Source organism: Brassica napus, chromosome C6, assembly GCF_020379485.1.
Source record: "Brassica napus cultivar Da-Ae chromosome C6, Da-Ae, whole genome shotgun sequence".
Classification (NCBI taxonomy): Eukaryota; Viridiplantae; Streptophyta; class Magnoliopsida; order Brassicales; family Brassicaceae; genus Brassica; species Brassica napus.
The window spans coordinates 44,176,901-44,193,057 of record NC_063449.1 but is presented as its reverse complement, the minus strand read 5'-3'; the positions used below and the strand labels follow the sequence as shown (position 1 = coordinate 44,193,057).

The 16,157-nt window shown below is 34.8% G+C and overlaps 2 protein-coding genes and 1 long non-coding RNA gene across 3 annotated transcripts; 2 read left to right on the top strand and 1 right to left on the bottom strand.

Moving 5' to 3' along the window:
• Positions 1–905: 905 nt before the first annotated feature.
• On the bottom strand, positions 906–4,122 carry LOC106405061. Its single transcript, XR_001281243.3, has 4 exons — positions 1,523–4,122; positions 1,356–1,440; positions 1,213–1,275; positions 906–1,132 (listed from the first exon to the last, which is right to left on the bottom strand). It is a non-coding gene; the product is annotated as an uncharacterized LOC106405061 (long non-coding RNA).
• Positions 4,123–4,281: 159 nt separating this feature from the next.
• On the top strand, positions 4,282–6,407 carry LOC106405682 (protein TIFY 11B). Its single transcript, XM_048761376.1, has 4 exons — positions 4,282–4,645; positions 5,130–5,259; positions 5,386–5,715; positions 5,913–6,407. The coding sequence occupies exons 1-4, from the start codon at positions 4,492–4,494 to the stop codon at positions 6,112–6,114; spliced, it is 816 nt and encodes a 271-aa protein (XP_048617333.1). The 5' UTR covers positions 4,282–4,491; the 3' UTR covers positions 6,115–6,407.
• Positions 6,408–7,305: 898 nt separating this feature from the next.
• Positions 7,306–12,497, top strand: LOC106405680 (protein SLOW WALKER 2). The gene is made up of 16 exons (XM_013846199.3): positions 7,306–8,031; positions 8,117–8,189; positions 8,283–8,402; positions 8,572–8,647; positions 8,870–8,938; positions 9,056–9,136; positions 9,238–9,309; positions 9,487–9,579; positions 9,765–9,911; positions 10,000–10,083; positions 10,175–10,318; positions 10,407–10,496; positions 10,682–10,764; positions 10,852–11,229; positions 11,347–11,569; positions 11,652–12,497. The coding sequence occupies exons 1-16, from the start codon at positions 7,380–7,382 to the stop codon at positions 12,282–12,284; spliced, it is 3,018 nt and encodes a 1,005-aa protein (XP_013701653.1). The 5' UTR covers positions 7,306–7,379; the 3' UTR covers positions 12,285–12,497.
• The last annotated feature ends 3,660 nt before the right edge of the window (positions 12,498–16,157 follow it).

Below are 16,157 nucleotides of genomic sequence, written 5' to 3'. Positions count from 1 at the left end.
ATAAATTTTCATTTTTCTCATTTATATTGCCAAAGCAAATCTTATTTATTGAAACTGTATGGATATGTTTGTTTATTTAGTTTTGTCTTGCTTTCATTTTCCTGACTCAGGCCGCACAACTTTTAGAATCATATACCAGGAATACCTTTTGGTAAAAAGTGATAATATAAAATATGTGGAACATGTTCATAAGAATCATAACCTTCTTTGGTCCAGGAGTGTTAGAAAACTCAGAATCGCTACAAGTGCTCGTTAAGCCCCCATCTCTTTGCACATGGCTCCTCCTATCACGCCGTCCCCTCATCCCCAACAATAAAATAAAGATTTCATTCCTTAATGCCATAATCAGTTATAGAAATTTCTTCAACATTTACTTTTATAATTTATTGCCTAAACATTTATGGAGAGTTCTGTTCCCATAATTATTAGTTATGTCAAAATTATGTGAAATAAGAAAAACCTCAAAATTATAATGGCACATACCATGAATTGTTTCTGTTTTCCAACTTTTTCGAAAATATTTTTCATTTTTCAATATAAATATTCATAGAAAAATACAGTTTAAATGTATTTTGAAAAATAATTAAATAGGTCTAAATGGATATAAAAGACCAATATAATTATCATGGTCTAAATAGGCAACCTTATTAGTTCTTAAAATTCAATAGGTTTTAACATTTCAAAGTTTAAATGAGACATGCTTAAATAGAGTGGATTTACTTATTTTAGTATCTCTAACAACGCATTTGACATATTTTATATTAGATCTTCATAATGTAAAATCGTCAAAATCTAGTCAAAAGATAAAAATAGTTTAGTAGATTAGATTTTTGCTGGAAGAAGTAAAATAAAATGTTAACTAAAACAAATCAAATTATTGTTCTACAGTTTTTAAAAATCAATGCTGACAATCTGAATACGATGAAAAAATCATAGCCAAACCAAACTCTATGCCTGAAGATTTTAGTACATTTAAGTAAGATATGCAACAACTGCATCGGGAAGAGACCAAGGTAAGAAGTAAAATCAAAACTTCATGCATATACTAAACAGAGCCATCTCTAAAAGATCTTTTGGTTTGACCTTAATCTTGTCCTTTCCGTGAAACTTCCTTGGAGCATCTACAGCTTCTCTGTAGAAGAAAGAAAAGACACTTCAACCATATTGAAAATCGATTAAAAAAACAAAACATCTTGAGGGCTTCAAACAAACCTGAACCCATCAATGATCTCTCTGCTTTACTCCGTAAAAAGCATTGGCTGCCTCATCAAATAGCTGGAGATTCATTGATAACTCAGTGAATTATAATGTTTCAGTGATAACATGACAAAACTACAAAATAAAATATCTCAAACCTTGACCAACAGCTCTAAGCATGCCACAGAACCAGCCGTCACTGCTCATAACAATGGCGTGACATTATCCGGTCTCAACGTTAGGCTGCAAGTCATTACAAATCAAACTTAAAACTACAGTTTAGATGGAAATTCACTAAAGATATGCAATATACACAAACGGTTACATCGGCATTGTGTTCTAATAAGACTGGCTCTGCATCGTTTTGGTCATGGCCAGCAGCCCAAATCCATGGTGTGCCAGAATCGTTTTGAGAATCAACAGGAACTCCTTTAGCAACTCGATTTCCCCAAATGATAAGCAAAACAGAACACTTTCTGATCTTAGAAAGCTAAATAAAATAAGCAACAATATTAGTTAAAATCAGACCTCTTACAGCTAAATGATGCAAGACAGTAGCTCATAGTTCATCGCAGAGAGTCGCCCTTGGGATTTCGTTTCAGTGTAACAGTTCCTCGCAAGCAACGAAGGCATTTATAAGTGAAGCTTGAGTCGGTTACGCTGGAGGATGCTAATGCCCATTTATTTCGAGAGAGTGGGAGTAGTGGTGCAAAAGGCCTAAAAGCTTGGATTAATGTATCTGAGTGACAATAATTGAAGCCGTTACAGAGATGAAGGCCAGAGACGGTGAGATGTGAAGAGACACGGTGACACAGCCTGCAGCTCCATCAGCGAAGATGAAGCAAATCCTAATTAAATTCGGGCTTTCTAAAAGACAATTAGAACCCATCACATTAGTCAAACCTAAACACTTAGCCCAAATTAAAGATACTCCACGAAAAAAAAGTTCATATGATTTTTCAGTGTAAGCCACGTGTCCAGATTTGTCCCATGCTAGTTGAGGATGTGACGCAAAGAGGAGAGAGACAAGACAACTTTATTGTATAAGATATTATCTTACAAAATTGTCATCTAAACCATTTTTAATGCACATAAATAGGAATGGAACGTCAAATGGATACATTTACAAACATTACATACCAAAATACCACATAGTTTTGTATACTATACGATTTGCAGTCGTTTTTCTCCTTTCCGGATAACCTTACATACAACAATGTAGATACTAGATATATATGAATCGTCATGTGAAACTGTGAATCTTGCTTTGGTCCTGTGGAGTAGAATCGTGCAGCAATGCATCACTGAATACATACACTATATATTTGTATGTATATAGAGACTCATGTTGCTGTTGTAGATAATGATTTTGAAAAATCTTCAGAGCATTATGTTCTGATCGACAAGATCTTGCAAGTTGCGATGAATAGTAATTGATATTATTTTTTTCCCTTGGCACCATCGTCAAGGATATTTATTATAGAATCTTTTGTGTCTCACATACTTTTGAAATTATTCAAGTCCCCGGTTGGTGTTGGATTTTATATAAAGAAAATTCAACGCATACCTTCATGAAACAAGCCGACTAGAATCTAACTTTTTAGTAATATACTAGTGTTTGAGCACGTACTGCGTAACAATTCTAGAAATTGTGGATAGTAAATATATCTAGAAAAGCTAATAGCAATAATAAACTAAACTACCTCTATTTTACCATATTACCTTAATCTCGTCACACACAACATCACAATATGCCATCTTCACGTTTATCAATGGCAAGGTTAGTTAGTTTTACTTTGTCATATATCCATGATAAACTGAAAAGTTCACCCAACTTGATAACATTAAAAAAGTTAACAATAAGATTAGAACTTTCCATGTAAACAAAAAGAGATGTGTTAAATATTTACCTTTAGTATTCCGTAGTCTGATTTTTAGATATATTTGTGCAGTGTTGTTGCTCATTCCTCTTATTTTAAATAATCCATAAGAAACACTTCAGACAGAATCAAACCCTTTTTTTAACGACTAAACCAAACACAATCATACAAAAATAATAGTAGTATTACTCTGAGAAGTAGAGAAAGATAACTTTGACTGAAAAAAGAAAGCATAAAGCTATGTCGAGTCTTGATGCTACACTCAACCAAAAAAAAAACGAAACAATTGGAGATTAAGAGAAAGATTACAAAAGATGATGAAAACAGAGAGATTCGGAGAAGATAGAAAAAGAAAGAAGGTTAATTATTTGATTTTTTCTGAGGATAATTAATTTGAAATCATGCCATGAGAATAGGGAACGTGAAAGAATTCTTTATAGAGATAGTTATTTTATACAGTTATTTGATTTTGTAATGAATTTAAATTTTAATTATTATGTTGATGATTAATTAACTTTTATTGAATTTAAAAAAACTATTTTCCATGTGTCACAATAGGATTGGCTGACTGACTTGTGCATGATACTATTACTAGGACTAAGCAAACTCCTGAGAAGCAGAAATTTCTCAAAACACATATTTGGAGTTTTTTTTTTGCTAAACAAATATTTGGAGTTTAGATGCTACTTAAACATTAATAGGTTTCCGATATGTCTTGTCAGTTTCGATATATTATGTGAACTTGTAACAAAAATTCAACTGTGTATGCTAAAAACAAAAGGAACAGAATGAGAAAACACGCAAATCATGAATGAATTATGGGTGTACCCGTTCAGATGTCGATACGTGTTGGAATCCTAATTGTCACATAATCACAGACTAATACTTTCACGTGTACTAAAAACACTTGTCGGGGATAAGTATTCATCAATGCACTAGTTCTAATGTTCTACAGTCAATGTGTTCCACAGATTCATTCCCTCAGCCGACGCGAGGGCTATATAGTCCGTTACGAAAATGGCTTTTGTAACCCCCTCAGTTATGTCCATCAATAACAAAAATGCCACTAATACAAGGACAAAATCGTAAATAACAATAATTGTTAACGCCTTCCTGTAACGTCGCCGTCAACTATTTTCCTCCTTTTTAAAAAAAAATTCACTGCAGACATAAGTAAAACGTGCCAGAAGTTGTAACGAATATTTGTTTGGTTTGGTGACTGGTGTTGGATACTATTAGTTATTTGTTATGCTTATTAGTCTGTTTATATATTCGTGAGGTCTTAAAGCCACATAAACTTATTGACATAATATAAAAAGAGCATGGGGAAAAGAAACTCAAGATATTTGTAATCTTCAATTTTTACGTGTGCCCATACAAGAACAAGAATCTTGTGTTGCAGTCTCATCACAGTATGTCGACCGGACAAGCACCGGAGAAGTCCAACTTTAACCGGAGACGTAGTTTGCTCAGCCGGTACTTGAAGGAGAAGGGAAGTTTCGGAGATATAGATATAGGCTTGGCTCGAAAGTCCGATCCTCAGCTTGCCGGAAACAACAATCACAGAGGTATTTATTTCTCTCATTCTCTGACACGGCCGCCGACGACAAAGACCCAGCTTTTTTTTAATATTTTTTCCACAGAATAATATACATTGATTTATCATTTATCAAAAATTTAAGAAAAATATTCACAATTTCATTTTCTATAAATTCTAGATTAGTTTCTGAACTTTAGCAGTGAGTTTTCTCAAAAAAAAAACTTTATCAGTGAGTTAACTCAATTTCATCCGTCCAACTACGCTTAGCACAATCCAAAACAAAATCATAATTGTGGCGTAGCTATTAGATTTTTAGGCTTAAAATGTAAAACTAAATCCCATTTTTAATTTAAAAGCATGGTTAACTTATATGTAGCTTGATGACATACACGTGTATTAAATAAAATTGTTGTTTGAAAAAAGTTTAGATTTTGCAATTTGATTTAATTAAATTTGATGCTTGTGTTAAAAAAAATAATTAAATTTGATGTATTTTTTTGGTTTAATTATAGCTCAACAAAATGCAATAAAGAAGGCAAACATTTCTGAAAGCAGACCTTTCAAGTTGACTCAGAAGCAGCTTTCAGTAGGTGAAACCTCTACTTCTTCCAGAGGCAAAGCCATAGACGTCGTCTATCTAAGGTATCTAGTTTTGATCTTGTGGTATTAGACAAAAAGTCCAATCGTGATGTATGGACTACCGTCTACCGGCTACCGATGTATGGAATTTAACTAATATTTTACAAAATGAATTTGATTTGATTTTAGTGAACCGAGAAACGTACCGGAGCCTAAAAATTCCCAGCTGACCATATTTTTCGGCAGTAAAGTTATAGTTTACAACGAGTTTCCTGAAGACAAAGCCAAGGAGATAATAGAAGCAGCCAAAGAAGCAAATCCAGTTGTTGTTGACTCAAAGAAGACTCAGAATCTTGATATGAACATTAACAACGAACGCAACGTTGTGATTCCTGATCTGAATGAACCCACGAGTTCTGGAAACAACGATGATCGTCAAACAAAAGAGGAACATCAAGTCGTGGAACGCATTGCAAGAAGAGCCTCTCTTCACCGGTTCTTTGCTAAACGAAAAGACAGGTAAACCAAACTGGAACATGTGTCTGTCCTGAATTGGTCGTAGTATATACATAGATTAAGACCATTACCTTTTCTAGTTTAGAAAAGTATAACTAATGAGCTCAACTTATTAGAATAGTGATGCTTCGATGCTTCTGTTGGAATCCATTGTTGTGATATATGCGTTATAGTTTACAAGTTTAATATCTGATTTTCAGGGCTGTGGCTAGAGCTCCGTATCAAGTGAACCAAAACGGTGGTCATCTTCCTCCCAAGCCACAAATGGTCGGTCCATCAGTAGAGGCAGGACAACCCTCACAACAGCCTGCAACACCCTCAAAACCACAGAGACATAACGATATGTCGATGGAAGTGGACGAAGAAGGACGGTGTTCAAAAGATCTCGAACTCAAGCTTTAGGACGTATAAAAATTCAAGAGTGCACGTTTGCAGGTTAACTTACTGAGGATTTGAAGCCATAGATTGAATGATTTATATATTATTTCGTTTACTTTTTGTCAAAATATGTAATTCCATCTGGTTTAGATTCTTCGTAATTGTATTACATAGTCATACTTTCTTTAGAATAAGTGGGAAGATATTTTGGCCTTTCTCTTTTATTCCAAAAACATTCGACAACCTTGAAATCTCGTCTCCGGCTGCTGAAAGCAATGTAAATTTTCTTTATAATAGTAATATACAGATTTTATTTATATAGATTCAATGATAATATTGAACTTTAAATTTATAAGAAATAAGATTTCAAAATCATATATATTCAAGCGACACAAATGAATTACGTGCAATATTAATATTTTAATTAAAATTATGTTAATATCATTTTAGTTTTGATGTCAAATTTGCAACATTTATTGAAATGATGTTACTATTGTACCAGTTTTATAAGTGATGTTAATCCAAATTAGTGATTGTGTCAATCATTTAAATGATGTAAACTTATATTTACTATAAATTTTAAAAAAGTGATGTAAACTAATATAGATTTGTGCCAATTGCATTAAAGTGATGCCAAATAAATTAATAACATCATCGTTTGTTAGAAATACAAATGGTTTTCTCATATGAAGTATTCCTCTCTCCTTTTCATACCCTTTTTTTTTTATCTTCTTAATACATTTTAGTGGTGAGAAACTTTGAGAGCATCTGTGAAATTATACAATGCAATTTAGAATTAGTGTCAAACGAGTGCAACCACAATCTTCCACATACAAGTAAACTCGTTGGGGGGGGGGGGGGGGGTGGGGGGGTGGAAACCATTCAAATTCTAATCATGTGGTAAGTTAATTGGATTTTGCATTCTTACAAGGGATCCCGCTTGTAAAACAAAAAGATTTAAATATCATTTCACTCTACAATATGCTTCAAAATTAAACTACTTCACTAAAATGTCAACTCAGGAATGTCCAAGATGAAATGAAGGCATTAGTATCTGCCTATAGGTAAAAACGCTATCACCGAGTCTTTAGAGTTTGGGCCTCAATCCTAAGTCCTTACAAATTTGGGCCTTGAATCTTAATAATCTCTACAGTTCGGGATTGGGCTCTAAAAGTCGTAATTTACACTTATGCCACTCTCGTCTGCTTCCTTGTGCTCTTTCTAAAACCCTAACCAGCAGCTTAAAGCTTTTGTAGAATCCCAAAAGAGAGATCGATTAAACCCTAATCATGTCGGAATCAAAGCCAACGAAGGAGATGAATGCTCTCACAACATCCGAGATCGCTTCATTCGCCTCCTCTCTCGGCTTACCTTCATCTCTCCCTTCTTCAGGCTTCAACGACTCTGATTTCCGCAAACCCCCAAAAGCCCAGAAACGTAAGAACCCTAAGAAGGAAGGAGACGCAGTCAAGAACAATCCAAAGGAAGCTAAGAAGCAAACCCCTAAAGACGCAGCTCCGGCGAAGCAGACGGTGAACCCTAAGCCAAAGGCTGATTTTTTATCGATTGAGGACGAGAACAGTGGGTTCAAGGCGAAGCGGTTCGAAAAGTTCAAGGCTTTGCCTAAGCTTCCGTTGGTGAAAGCGGGTTTGCTGAGCTCGGAGTGGTATAACGACGCGGAGGAGCTGGAGGAGAAGGTCTTTGGCAGGAAAGTGGCGGTGGGGGATGTGATGGGTGTGGTGGAGGTGAAGAGGGAGATGGGGGAGAGGCTGATGTGGCAGTACGCTGAGGACTTTGTGGCGTCGAAAGGGAAGAGTGGAGATATGAAGATGGTTATTTCTGCTCAGAAGTCTGGGACGGTGGCTGATAAAATCACTGCCTTTGAGATTATGGTTGGGGAGAATCCAATTGCTAATATGAGGTCTCTTGATGCCTTGTTGGGTATGTTTCTATGAAGCTGTCTCTGTTTGTGTTATCTGCTCAAACAAAACACTTGTTGACTTGTTGGAGCTGTTTTTGATTGCAGGAATGGTGACTTCAAAGGTTGGAAAGAGATTTGCATTCAAGGGTCTTAAGGCTCTATCTGAAATTTTGATCAGGTGCGTTTATGCGTGTCGTAATCACGTCAGAGCTTGCATTCTTTTTTTTTATTTGGTTCTCATTAAGTTAGATTTTTTTTTGTGTTTTTCCAGGCTGTTACCTGATCGCAAGCTGAAGACGCTTTTACAGCGACCTTTGAACAGCATTCCAGAAACTAAGGATGGTTACTCACTTTTGCTGTTTTGGTACTGGGAGGAATGCTTAAAACAGAGGTAAAAATCTACTTCCAGAGAGAACATACTTTCTAGTTTATTTCGAAATGTAGTTTGCTTAAATAATGCCACGAGCTGCTATGTGTCCAAGATCTGTTTCGTGTATTGGTGTTTGGTAAATGTTCTGGTTTGATGGTTCATTTGAAGGCTTACTATACTGACTTTGTAGGTATGAGCGCTTTGTCAACGCTCTTGATGAATCATCTAAGGATATGCTTCCAGAGCTGAAAGACAAGGCTTTAAAGGTATATTGTTTTTACCACTCTGCGCCCTCAAGCCTTTTTACTACCACTGGTTTTTTTGATTTATCTTATCAGACATTTGAGTAATATAAATGTAATACTGTTCTCTGGATGATGCATGATTTCACGGCAGAGGTCTCAGTTTTCTAATAGATACCATTGTTTTTTTTTTGCTAACATGATCAGGATCTTGACTATCGTTACTGATTTTTTTTTTGGTGTTAGACTATATACTTCATGTTGACAAGCAAATCAGAACAGGAGCGGAAATTGCTTGTGTCATTGGTGAACAAGGTATTTTCAATTGTACTTTGGAATATTATGTATTTAATAAAAACTATTATATATTTAATAAAGTTTTATCAACTGTGATGATCCCTCTAATTGTTCCTTTGGATTAACTTTACACAGTTAGGAGATCCTCAAAACAAAAGTGCGTCTAATGCTGATTTTCACCTGACAAACCTTTTGGCTGATCATCCTAATATGAAGGTTTGAACTATTCAACCTTCTTATGTCATGTGTCGGGATTTTGTTGACTATTTGGTTGTTTGGAGTCTTCTCTTCGGCTTAAAGTATAGTTAATTTTGCAGGCTGTGGTGATTGATGAAGTTGACTCCTTTCTCTTTCGTCCTCATCTTGGGCTACGTGCAAAGTATCACGCTGTATGTTCTTTTATTTTCTGTTCATATTTTTAAACAAATTTCTTTTCTCCATTCATATACTCTTATTATTGTTATACTTTGGCTTCTTTTGACTTCGATGGGAAACAATTTTACTGAGACTTACATGTTCAGCTTTTCTGAAACCATGCTTATTATAACCCCTGTAAATTTTCACAGGTTAATTTTCTGAGCCAAATTCGATTGAGCCACAAAGGAGAGGATCCAAAGGTGGCAAAACGCCTTATTGATGTATATTTTGCCCTGTTTAAGGTATATAACTAACTCGCATCTAAATTCTATATAAGTGAGAAATCAAAATATTTCACCCCGTTTCCACCTTTTCATGATCTCCAAGACATCTACTACCCTAAATGTTCTCTTTTACGTGCTGGTCAATAGTCATAACTTGACGTGTTCCGAGTCTGAGACATATGAATGTGTTTCCATTTTTGTAGGTTTTAACCACAGAAGCAAACAAGAAACCAGGCACAGATGATAAAGCGGCTGATAAGAAAAATGCCAACTCAAAGGACACAAAAGAAGACAAAGCGGCTGATTCACCTGTTGAATTGGATTCCAGAATTCTATCAGCTCTACTTACGGTTAGTCCCAATGTATTTTTGGTGTATGTAATTTATTATCATTGAGACTTTACAGGTCAACTTATTCCTTATCATTCCATTACTGCAGGGAGTTAACAGAGCTTTTCCATATGTTTCCACTGACGAAGCAGATGATATAATTGATTCTCAGACGCCGGTGCTTTTTAAATTGGTAATTCTGAAAACATCATCGTATAATTTTTGTTTCAACAGTTGCAGCCAGGAAGTTAATAAAGATTATTGAATCTTGAATGTTTATGCAGGTACACTCGAAGAATTTCAATGTGGGAGTTCAATCACTGATGCTTCTTGACAAAATCTCATCCAAGAATAAGATTGTCAGTGATAGATTTTACCGTGCATTGTACTCGAAACTTCTACTCTCCTCCGCAATGAATTCTTCCAAGGCGAGCTCAATTTTGTTTGTTGACTTAGTTAACTTAGTTCATCAATTTTATGTAACCGTGTTCAATAATTTTTCATTCTTAATTTCAGGCTGAAATGTTTATTGGGCTTCTTCTCAGAGCCATGAAGAACGATATAAATATAAAGCGTGTGGCTGCCTTCTCCAAAAGAATCTTGCAGGTTGGTAACATGAATATATGAATCATCAAACCCATCTTTTGTCGTTATAATTTCATTGATAGTAAGACAATAATTTCATTTGTTATCTTGATTAGTGATGCTAGCACATAAAGATTGATGTCATTAGCACACTGTATTGAAATTCTTTGTCATCTCTAAAGTTTACTCTTGTATACTTTGACTAGGTTGCGCTACAACAGCCACCACAGTACGCATGTGGATGCCTTTTCCTTCTGTCTGAGGTGCTAAAATCAAGGCCACCTCTATGGTAAATCTTTTTTTTTTTGTTTTATTAAACATATTGATTGTTTTTTTCTCCGATTATTCAATGGGTCTTTCTATTTTTACCATGCAGGAACATGGTGGTCCAGAGGGAATCAGTTGTGGAAGAAGAAGATGTAGAACATTTCGAGGATGCTAAAGATGAAGATGATATTGATCCCATTAAGGAAGCAGAGAAAGAAAAGAATGATGTTGAAGAGGACAAAATCACAAGTAAAGATGATGATGATGATGATGATTCTTCAGATGACGAAGAGGCTTTAGCGGTCAGGCAATCTGATGAAGAAGAAGATGATGATGCTTCTGATGATGGTGAAGAGTTATTTATTAAAGAAACCCCCAAAGAAACCATAGAGGTTTCTAATGATAGTGGCAAAAAAATTCAAGCGCCATTGAAATCAAGTTGTCTTCCTGGTGGATACGATCCTCGCCATAGAGAACCTTCTTACTGGTCAGTTAATCTCATCTTTCATCCCAATTAAAATTGAGAAGCTATGCTTAGAACAACAACTTTCTTAATATTATAGATTCTTGGTTGTAACTGAATCATTGATCTCAAATTTAACAGTAATGGAGACCGTGTGAGTTGGTGGGAATTGGTGGTACTTGCTTCACACGCTCACCCCTCGGTGGCTACCATGGCTGGAACCCTTCTCTCTGGAACTACTATAGTCTACAACGGAAACCCTTTGAATGATTTATCTCTAACTGCTTTCTTGGATAAGTTTATGGAGAAGAAACCAAAGCAGAACGCTTGGCATGGTGGCTCGCAGATCGAACCTTCCAAGAAGGTAAACACAGCTCAAGCCTCAACATCTACAGCTTGAAACCATTTTGTTATCTATATTCATTCTTATTCTTCTTCATGTGCAGCTTGACATGTCAAACCAGATGATTGGATCTGACATTCTAAGGTTAGCAGAAGAAGATGTGTCTCCTGAAGATTTAGTCTTCCACAAGTTCTACGTGAACAAGATGAACAGCACGAAGCAATCAAAGAAGAAGAAGAAGAAGAAGCTACCTGAAGAAGAAGCTGCTGAAGAGCTTTACGATGTGAACGATGGCGATGGTGGAGGTGACTACGATAGTGATGTCGAATTCGAAGCTGGCGATGAGAGTGACAATGAGGAGATTGAGAATCTGTTGGATGATGTTGATGATGACGCTGTGGAAGAAGAGGCTGGTGAATATGATTATGATGATCTAGATAAAGTTGTGGGAGATGATGATGAGCTTGTGGATGATACGAGTGATGCAGAGTTGGACGACGCAGAGATGGATATGCTTGATGGTGAAGATGTGGATGAGGATGGTGATGATGTTGATGATGGTGGTGTTGTTGGTGATAACAAGAAAAAGAAGGAAAAAGGAAAACGGAAATCTCCATTTGCGAGTCTTGAAGAGTACGAGCATTTGATAGACGAGGATGATTCAAAGTCGAAAAGAAAAGAAACATCAGAGCCCAAAAAGAAGAAAAAGAAGAAGACGACCAAAGCGGCAGAATAAAGAATGATACATTGAAGCAAAAGGAAAGACTCGTATTGCTTGCTACGCAAGGCTTCTTTTGTGCTGTTGAGTTGTACTAAAACTCTGGAGACAGTTACTCCAATTTTGTGGTGTTTTGTTATCTCTTCTACTTTAAGTTTTCATTTTTAAAACAAAAAGATTTTGTATGATTATGTTTTCTAATCACTTGAGGCTTGATCCTTGAAACCATAATTCAAAATATCCTTTATATCCGTAATCGTTTCACTTTCATCAGTTTTGAGTGTTTTTCATTGTAATAAATTTAATCGTTTCACTTTCATCAGTTTTGAGTGTTTTTCATTGTAATAAATTTATTTACATACGAATATTGATACTATTTGGTATAATTTCTTCTTGGTATAGTGAAAGGCATCATGGTAGGCGTGGGAGTACAAGTTGAAACAGTGGTAATTGGGTAGTTAGTTTAAATCATACTAAATCTTTAATTGAGTGATTTGAATGATTAAGACATGCTTAGATCATATGTAACCTTAAAATCCTACTTTTTTGGGGAAGAAGCCAACCTCTCATTTAAAGTTTAAAAACATTTCCAAGCCTAAACACATTTTCAAAAGTACAACTTTAAACATTTCCAAACCCACCAATGTGTCAGGTCAAATCTGTAGGATATTCATGTTCATACATCTTAAAATATTCATCTATAATAAACATATCCGAACATACATTTATATCCAGCAACGATTGCAACTACTACATTATGTAGATTAGTATGTATGGAACACGGATTATTATAATTAGAGGAAGTTCAAAAAACTAAAGTAGATTAGTTGCACAATTGTCGAGCACTTGCATGAACAACAGCACTATCACAACTGGCTTGTCTCTACTTTAGTTTTGGACTCTAGTTTTAGTATAATCTATGAATTTCTTTTAATTGAGTTTCTAACCTTTTAGGTTATAAGTATGTTTAAATCTCAAGACAAAATAAAACACAAAATGCTAAAAGTATCACACCTTAGATTATTAAGTAATATATATGGGGCTGCTTTTAAAAATTAATCAGCATAACGCGATTTAATCAAATCACTGATTAGGAATCAAAAGTACTGTAAATTAATATTCCGAATTGCAGGTTGCTTGTCTGTCTCTTGTAATAATGAAAGTATATATAATGTATGCATATGCATATATGTTCGTGTCATTTTCCTTTCTTAATCTTCAATAAATTATCTGTTCAAAAAAAGAAAATCTTCAATAAATTCAGTCTTTAAATAGAATACTATTTTTTTAAAGAATCACCTTTGATAAAATTATTAGGCTTAGTTTGAGGACTACATAAGTATATAAGTATATATGACATTGGACATTTATCTAATCTCTAATCATGCGCGAGTACTATCTTACTATTTGATTTATTTTGCTACAAAAATGAGTAATGTTCGACCACCTATAAAAAGAAGTATTTAAATTTTCTTAAATGATTAGCTTACCATCCACAACTTTTTGTTGGATAAAGACAGAGGGTAAGGTACAATGGTCTTCTCCACCTAATTTCTCGGAAATACCAAACTAACTTTAAGGATTCGTAATATGCCTTTGCACTGAATAAGAGGACTGTATTTTGTCAAAAGAACAAAATTGCCTTGTGATTGGTGGTTGCATAAATGTCCAATATCATATATACTTATATACTTATGTATAGTACATTATAAGATACAAAAAAGAAAACTTACTGAATAAACATGAATGTATATAACTATATGTAAAATATTTATAACTTTTGATTTATGATGCGTGGTATACTGGCATCTATGGAGCAAAACAAAATGGCATATGTAAGAAATAGACATATGATGCAATGGTTAAGAAAATAGACGTATGACGCGATGGCTGTCGTGTAAATCTAGATTAATAATATATTTTTAGTAAACTAAACCATTATGGTTAGTTTCTTTTAATTGTTGATCAAACGTTATATAGTTTTATATTTGGAAAAATGAGACACTTTGAACTTTTGTTTGTCCTATTAAGACTTTTGATATTTTTGGTCATTTTGGACATGTTTTACCGTTTTGTTATGGAAAAAATAGTAAACTAAATTTTAAAAAAATATAAAATCAATTGGAAACTTCGATATAACTATTTATATGTTTAATTTTATTTAAACAAAATAGTGGAATCATATTTTATTTAATCTTCTAGCCGGGTCAGAATACTTGTTCTCGCCATCTACCTAATCTAGAAATTGCATACTAAATATTATACGTTGATATATCCAGGGTATATAACGCAAACAAAAATTTCTTGTATATTCTATCTAGGCTAGAATTCGTTAGACTATCATCTAGCTAGATATCGTTAGTCTATCTACATCTTTATTACGTCTTATAGCCACAACTCTGTGATGTACCTATTCTTGTTTATGTGTTATAACATGTTATGCCGTTTACCTTATGTTACGCTTAGGGAAGAATAGGTTTCTCACCCACTCTACGGTGATATGCCCAACGTATGATACATATTATAGCTAAATCTGGTAAATACGGAAACTTCCATATTTCTGTTGATATCTTTCCTAAATCTAAACTAAATCTACCCTAAATCTCTCATATTATCTTTCTCTCCCACGTTTTTTTCCTCCCAAGAATCCGTTTAGCCGTGAGGTGAAAGACGAAGACGACAGCAGAAACAAGGCAGGATCGTCCATTGAGGAAGTCATGGTCCACAGACTCGCTTGGTCTGCTCAGTAACAGCAATATAATGGGAAAGACATGCGTTTGTGCTCCAACAAATCACAAAGGTTCATTCCGTTGCAGGCTACATCGTTCATCAGCCACCAGTCAAAGTGCAGCTACTACACAACTTGATCTCCCAAAGCCATTGCGTTCTTCTAGTCATCTCGATGATTTATAATATACGCACAATCTCTTGCGTTGTTGTTCGCATATACTAATGCTAAGTATTGTATTCACATCTAGTATGTTAATGCTCTGAGATAAAATAAAAGTATCGAAACTTGTTTAATTCATATTCTTAGTACAAAAAAGCTAGATCAGTGTAAGTGAAGGTTCACTCTGTTGACATGCAGAAACTAATGGCAAATGCCATTGATACATATATTATAAAGCCTTTGATCAACCTCCAATATCTTCACATGCCTCTTCTTAATCTTCTAAGAACCGAAAACCTGAATTAGGAAAAACAAAACCATAAATACAAAAGAAATGCATCATTATCCTTTCAAGAAATAAGATATAAACAAAATACTGACCGATGCTAGGACATCTGTGGAGAGACCAGGTTTGCTCTGAGACACCTCATTTTTGATTGTTGTCTTCTGTCTGAACTGACGAACCACCCTAGGTGGGAAGACTTGTGCTGGTTCAGCGTTGCTGCCTGATTCTTCCTGAATCTTTCGCTTCTGCCAAACATCAAAAACAGAGAATAACACATAACCAAACATCAAGTTAGAGTAGAGAGAAAATCAATACAGTACCTTCAAAGAGTCAGCATACTAGCACTAGCATGGATTACGAGTTTAAAAAAAGAGCACAAAGCTGTAACTTAGAATGTTAGAAAAAGTGAGCAACTTCTTCATTCGTTCATCAGTCTCGTTCATAGCAAGAGACTTCTCTACTTTTAGATAAAAAGTCCTTCTCTCTTTTAGAAGCAGACATAACCATATTCAATTTCTGTTCCTGTATAAGATGATTAATCAACCTAAAACTAATTTAGTTTAAGAAAGATGACAAATCATTTTCACAAAAATCTAGGGTTAAGAGAATCAATACAAGAAATCACATACGTAGTGTGAAGAAACATGAGATTCAGATGACATTGAAGAAAGGAACACTTTGATTTCGTAATGAACCGAACCGTCCGACGAAACTC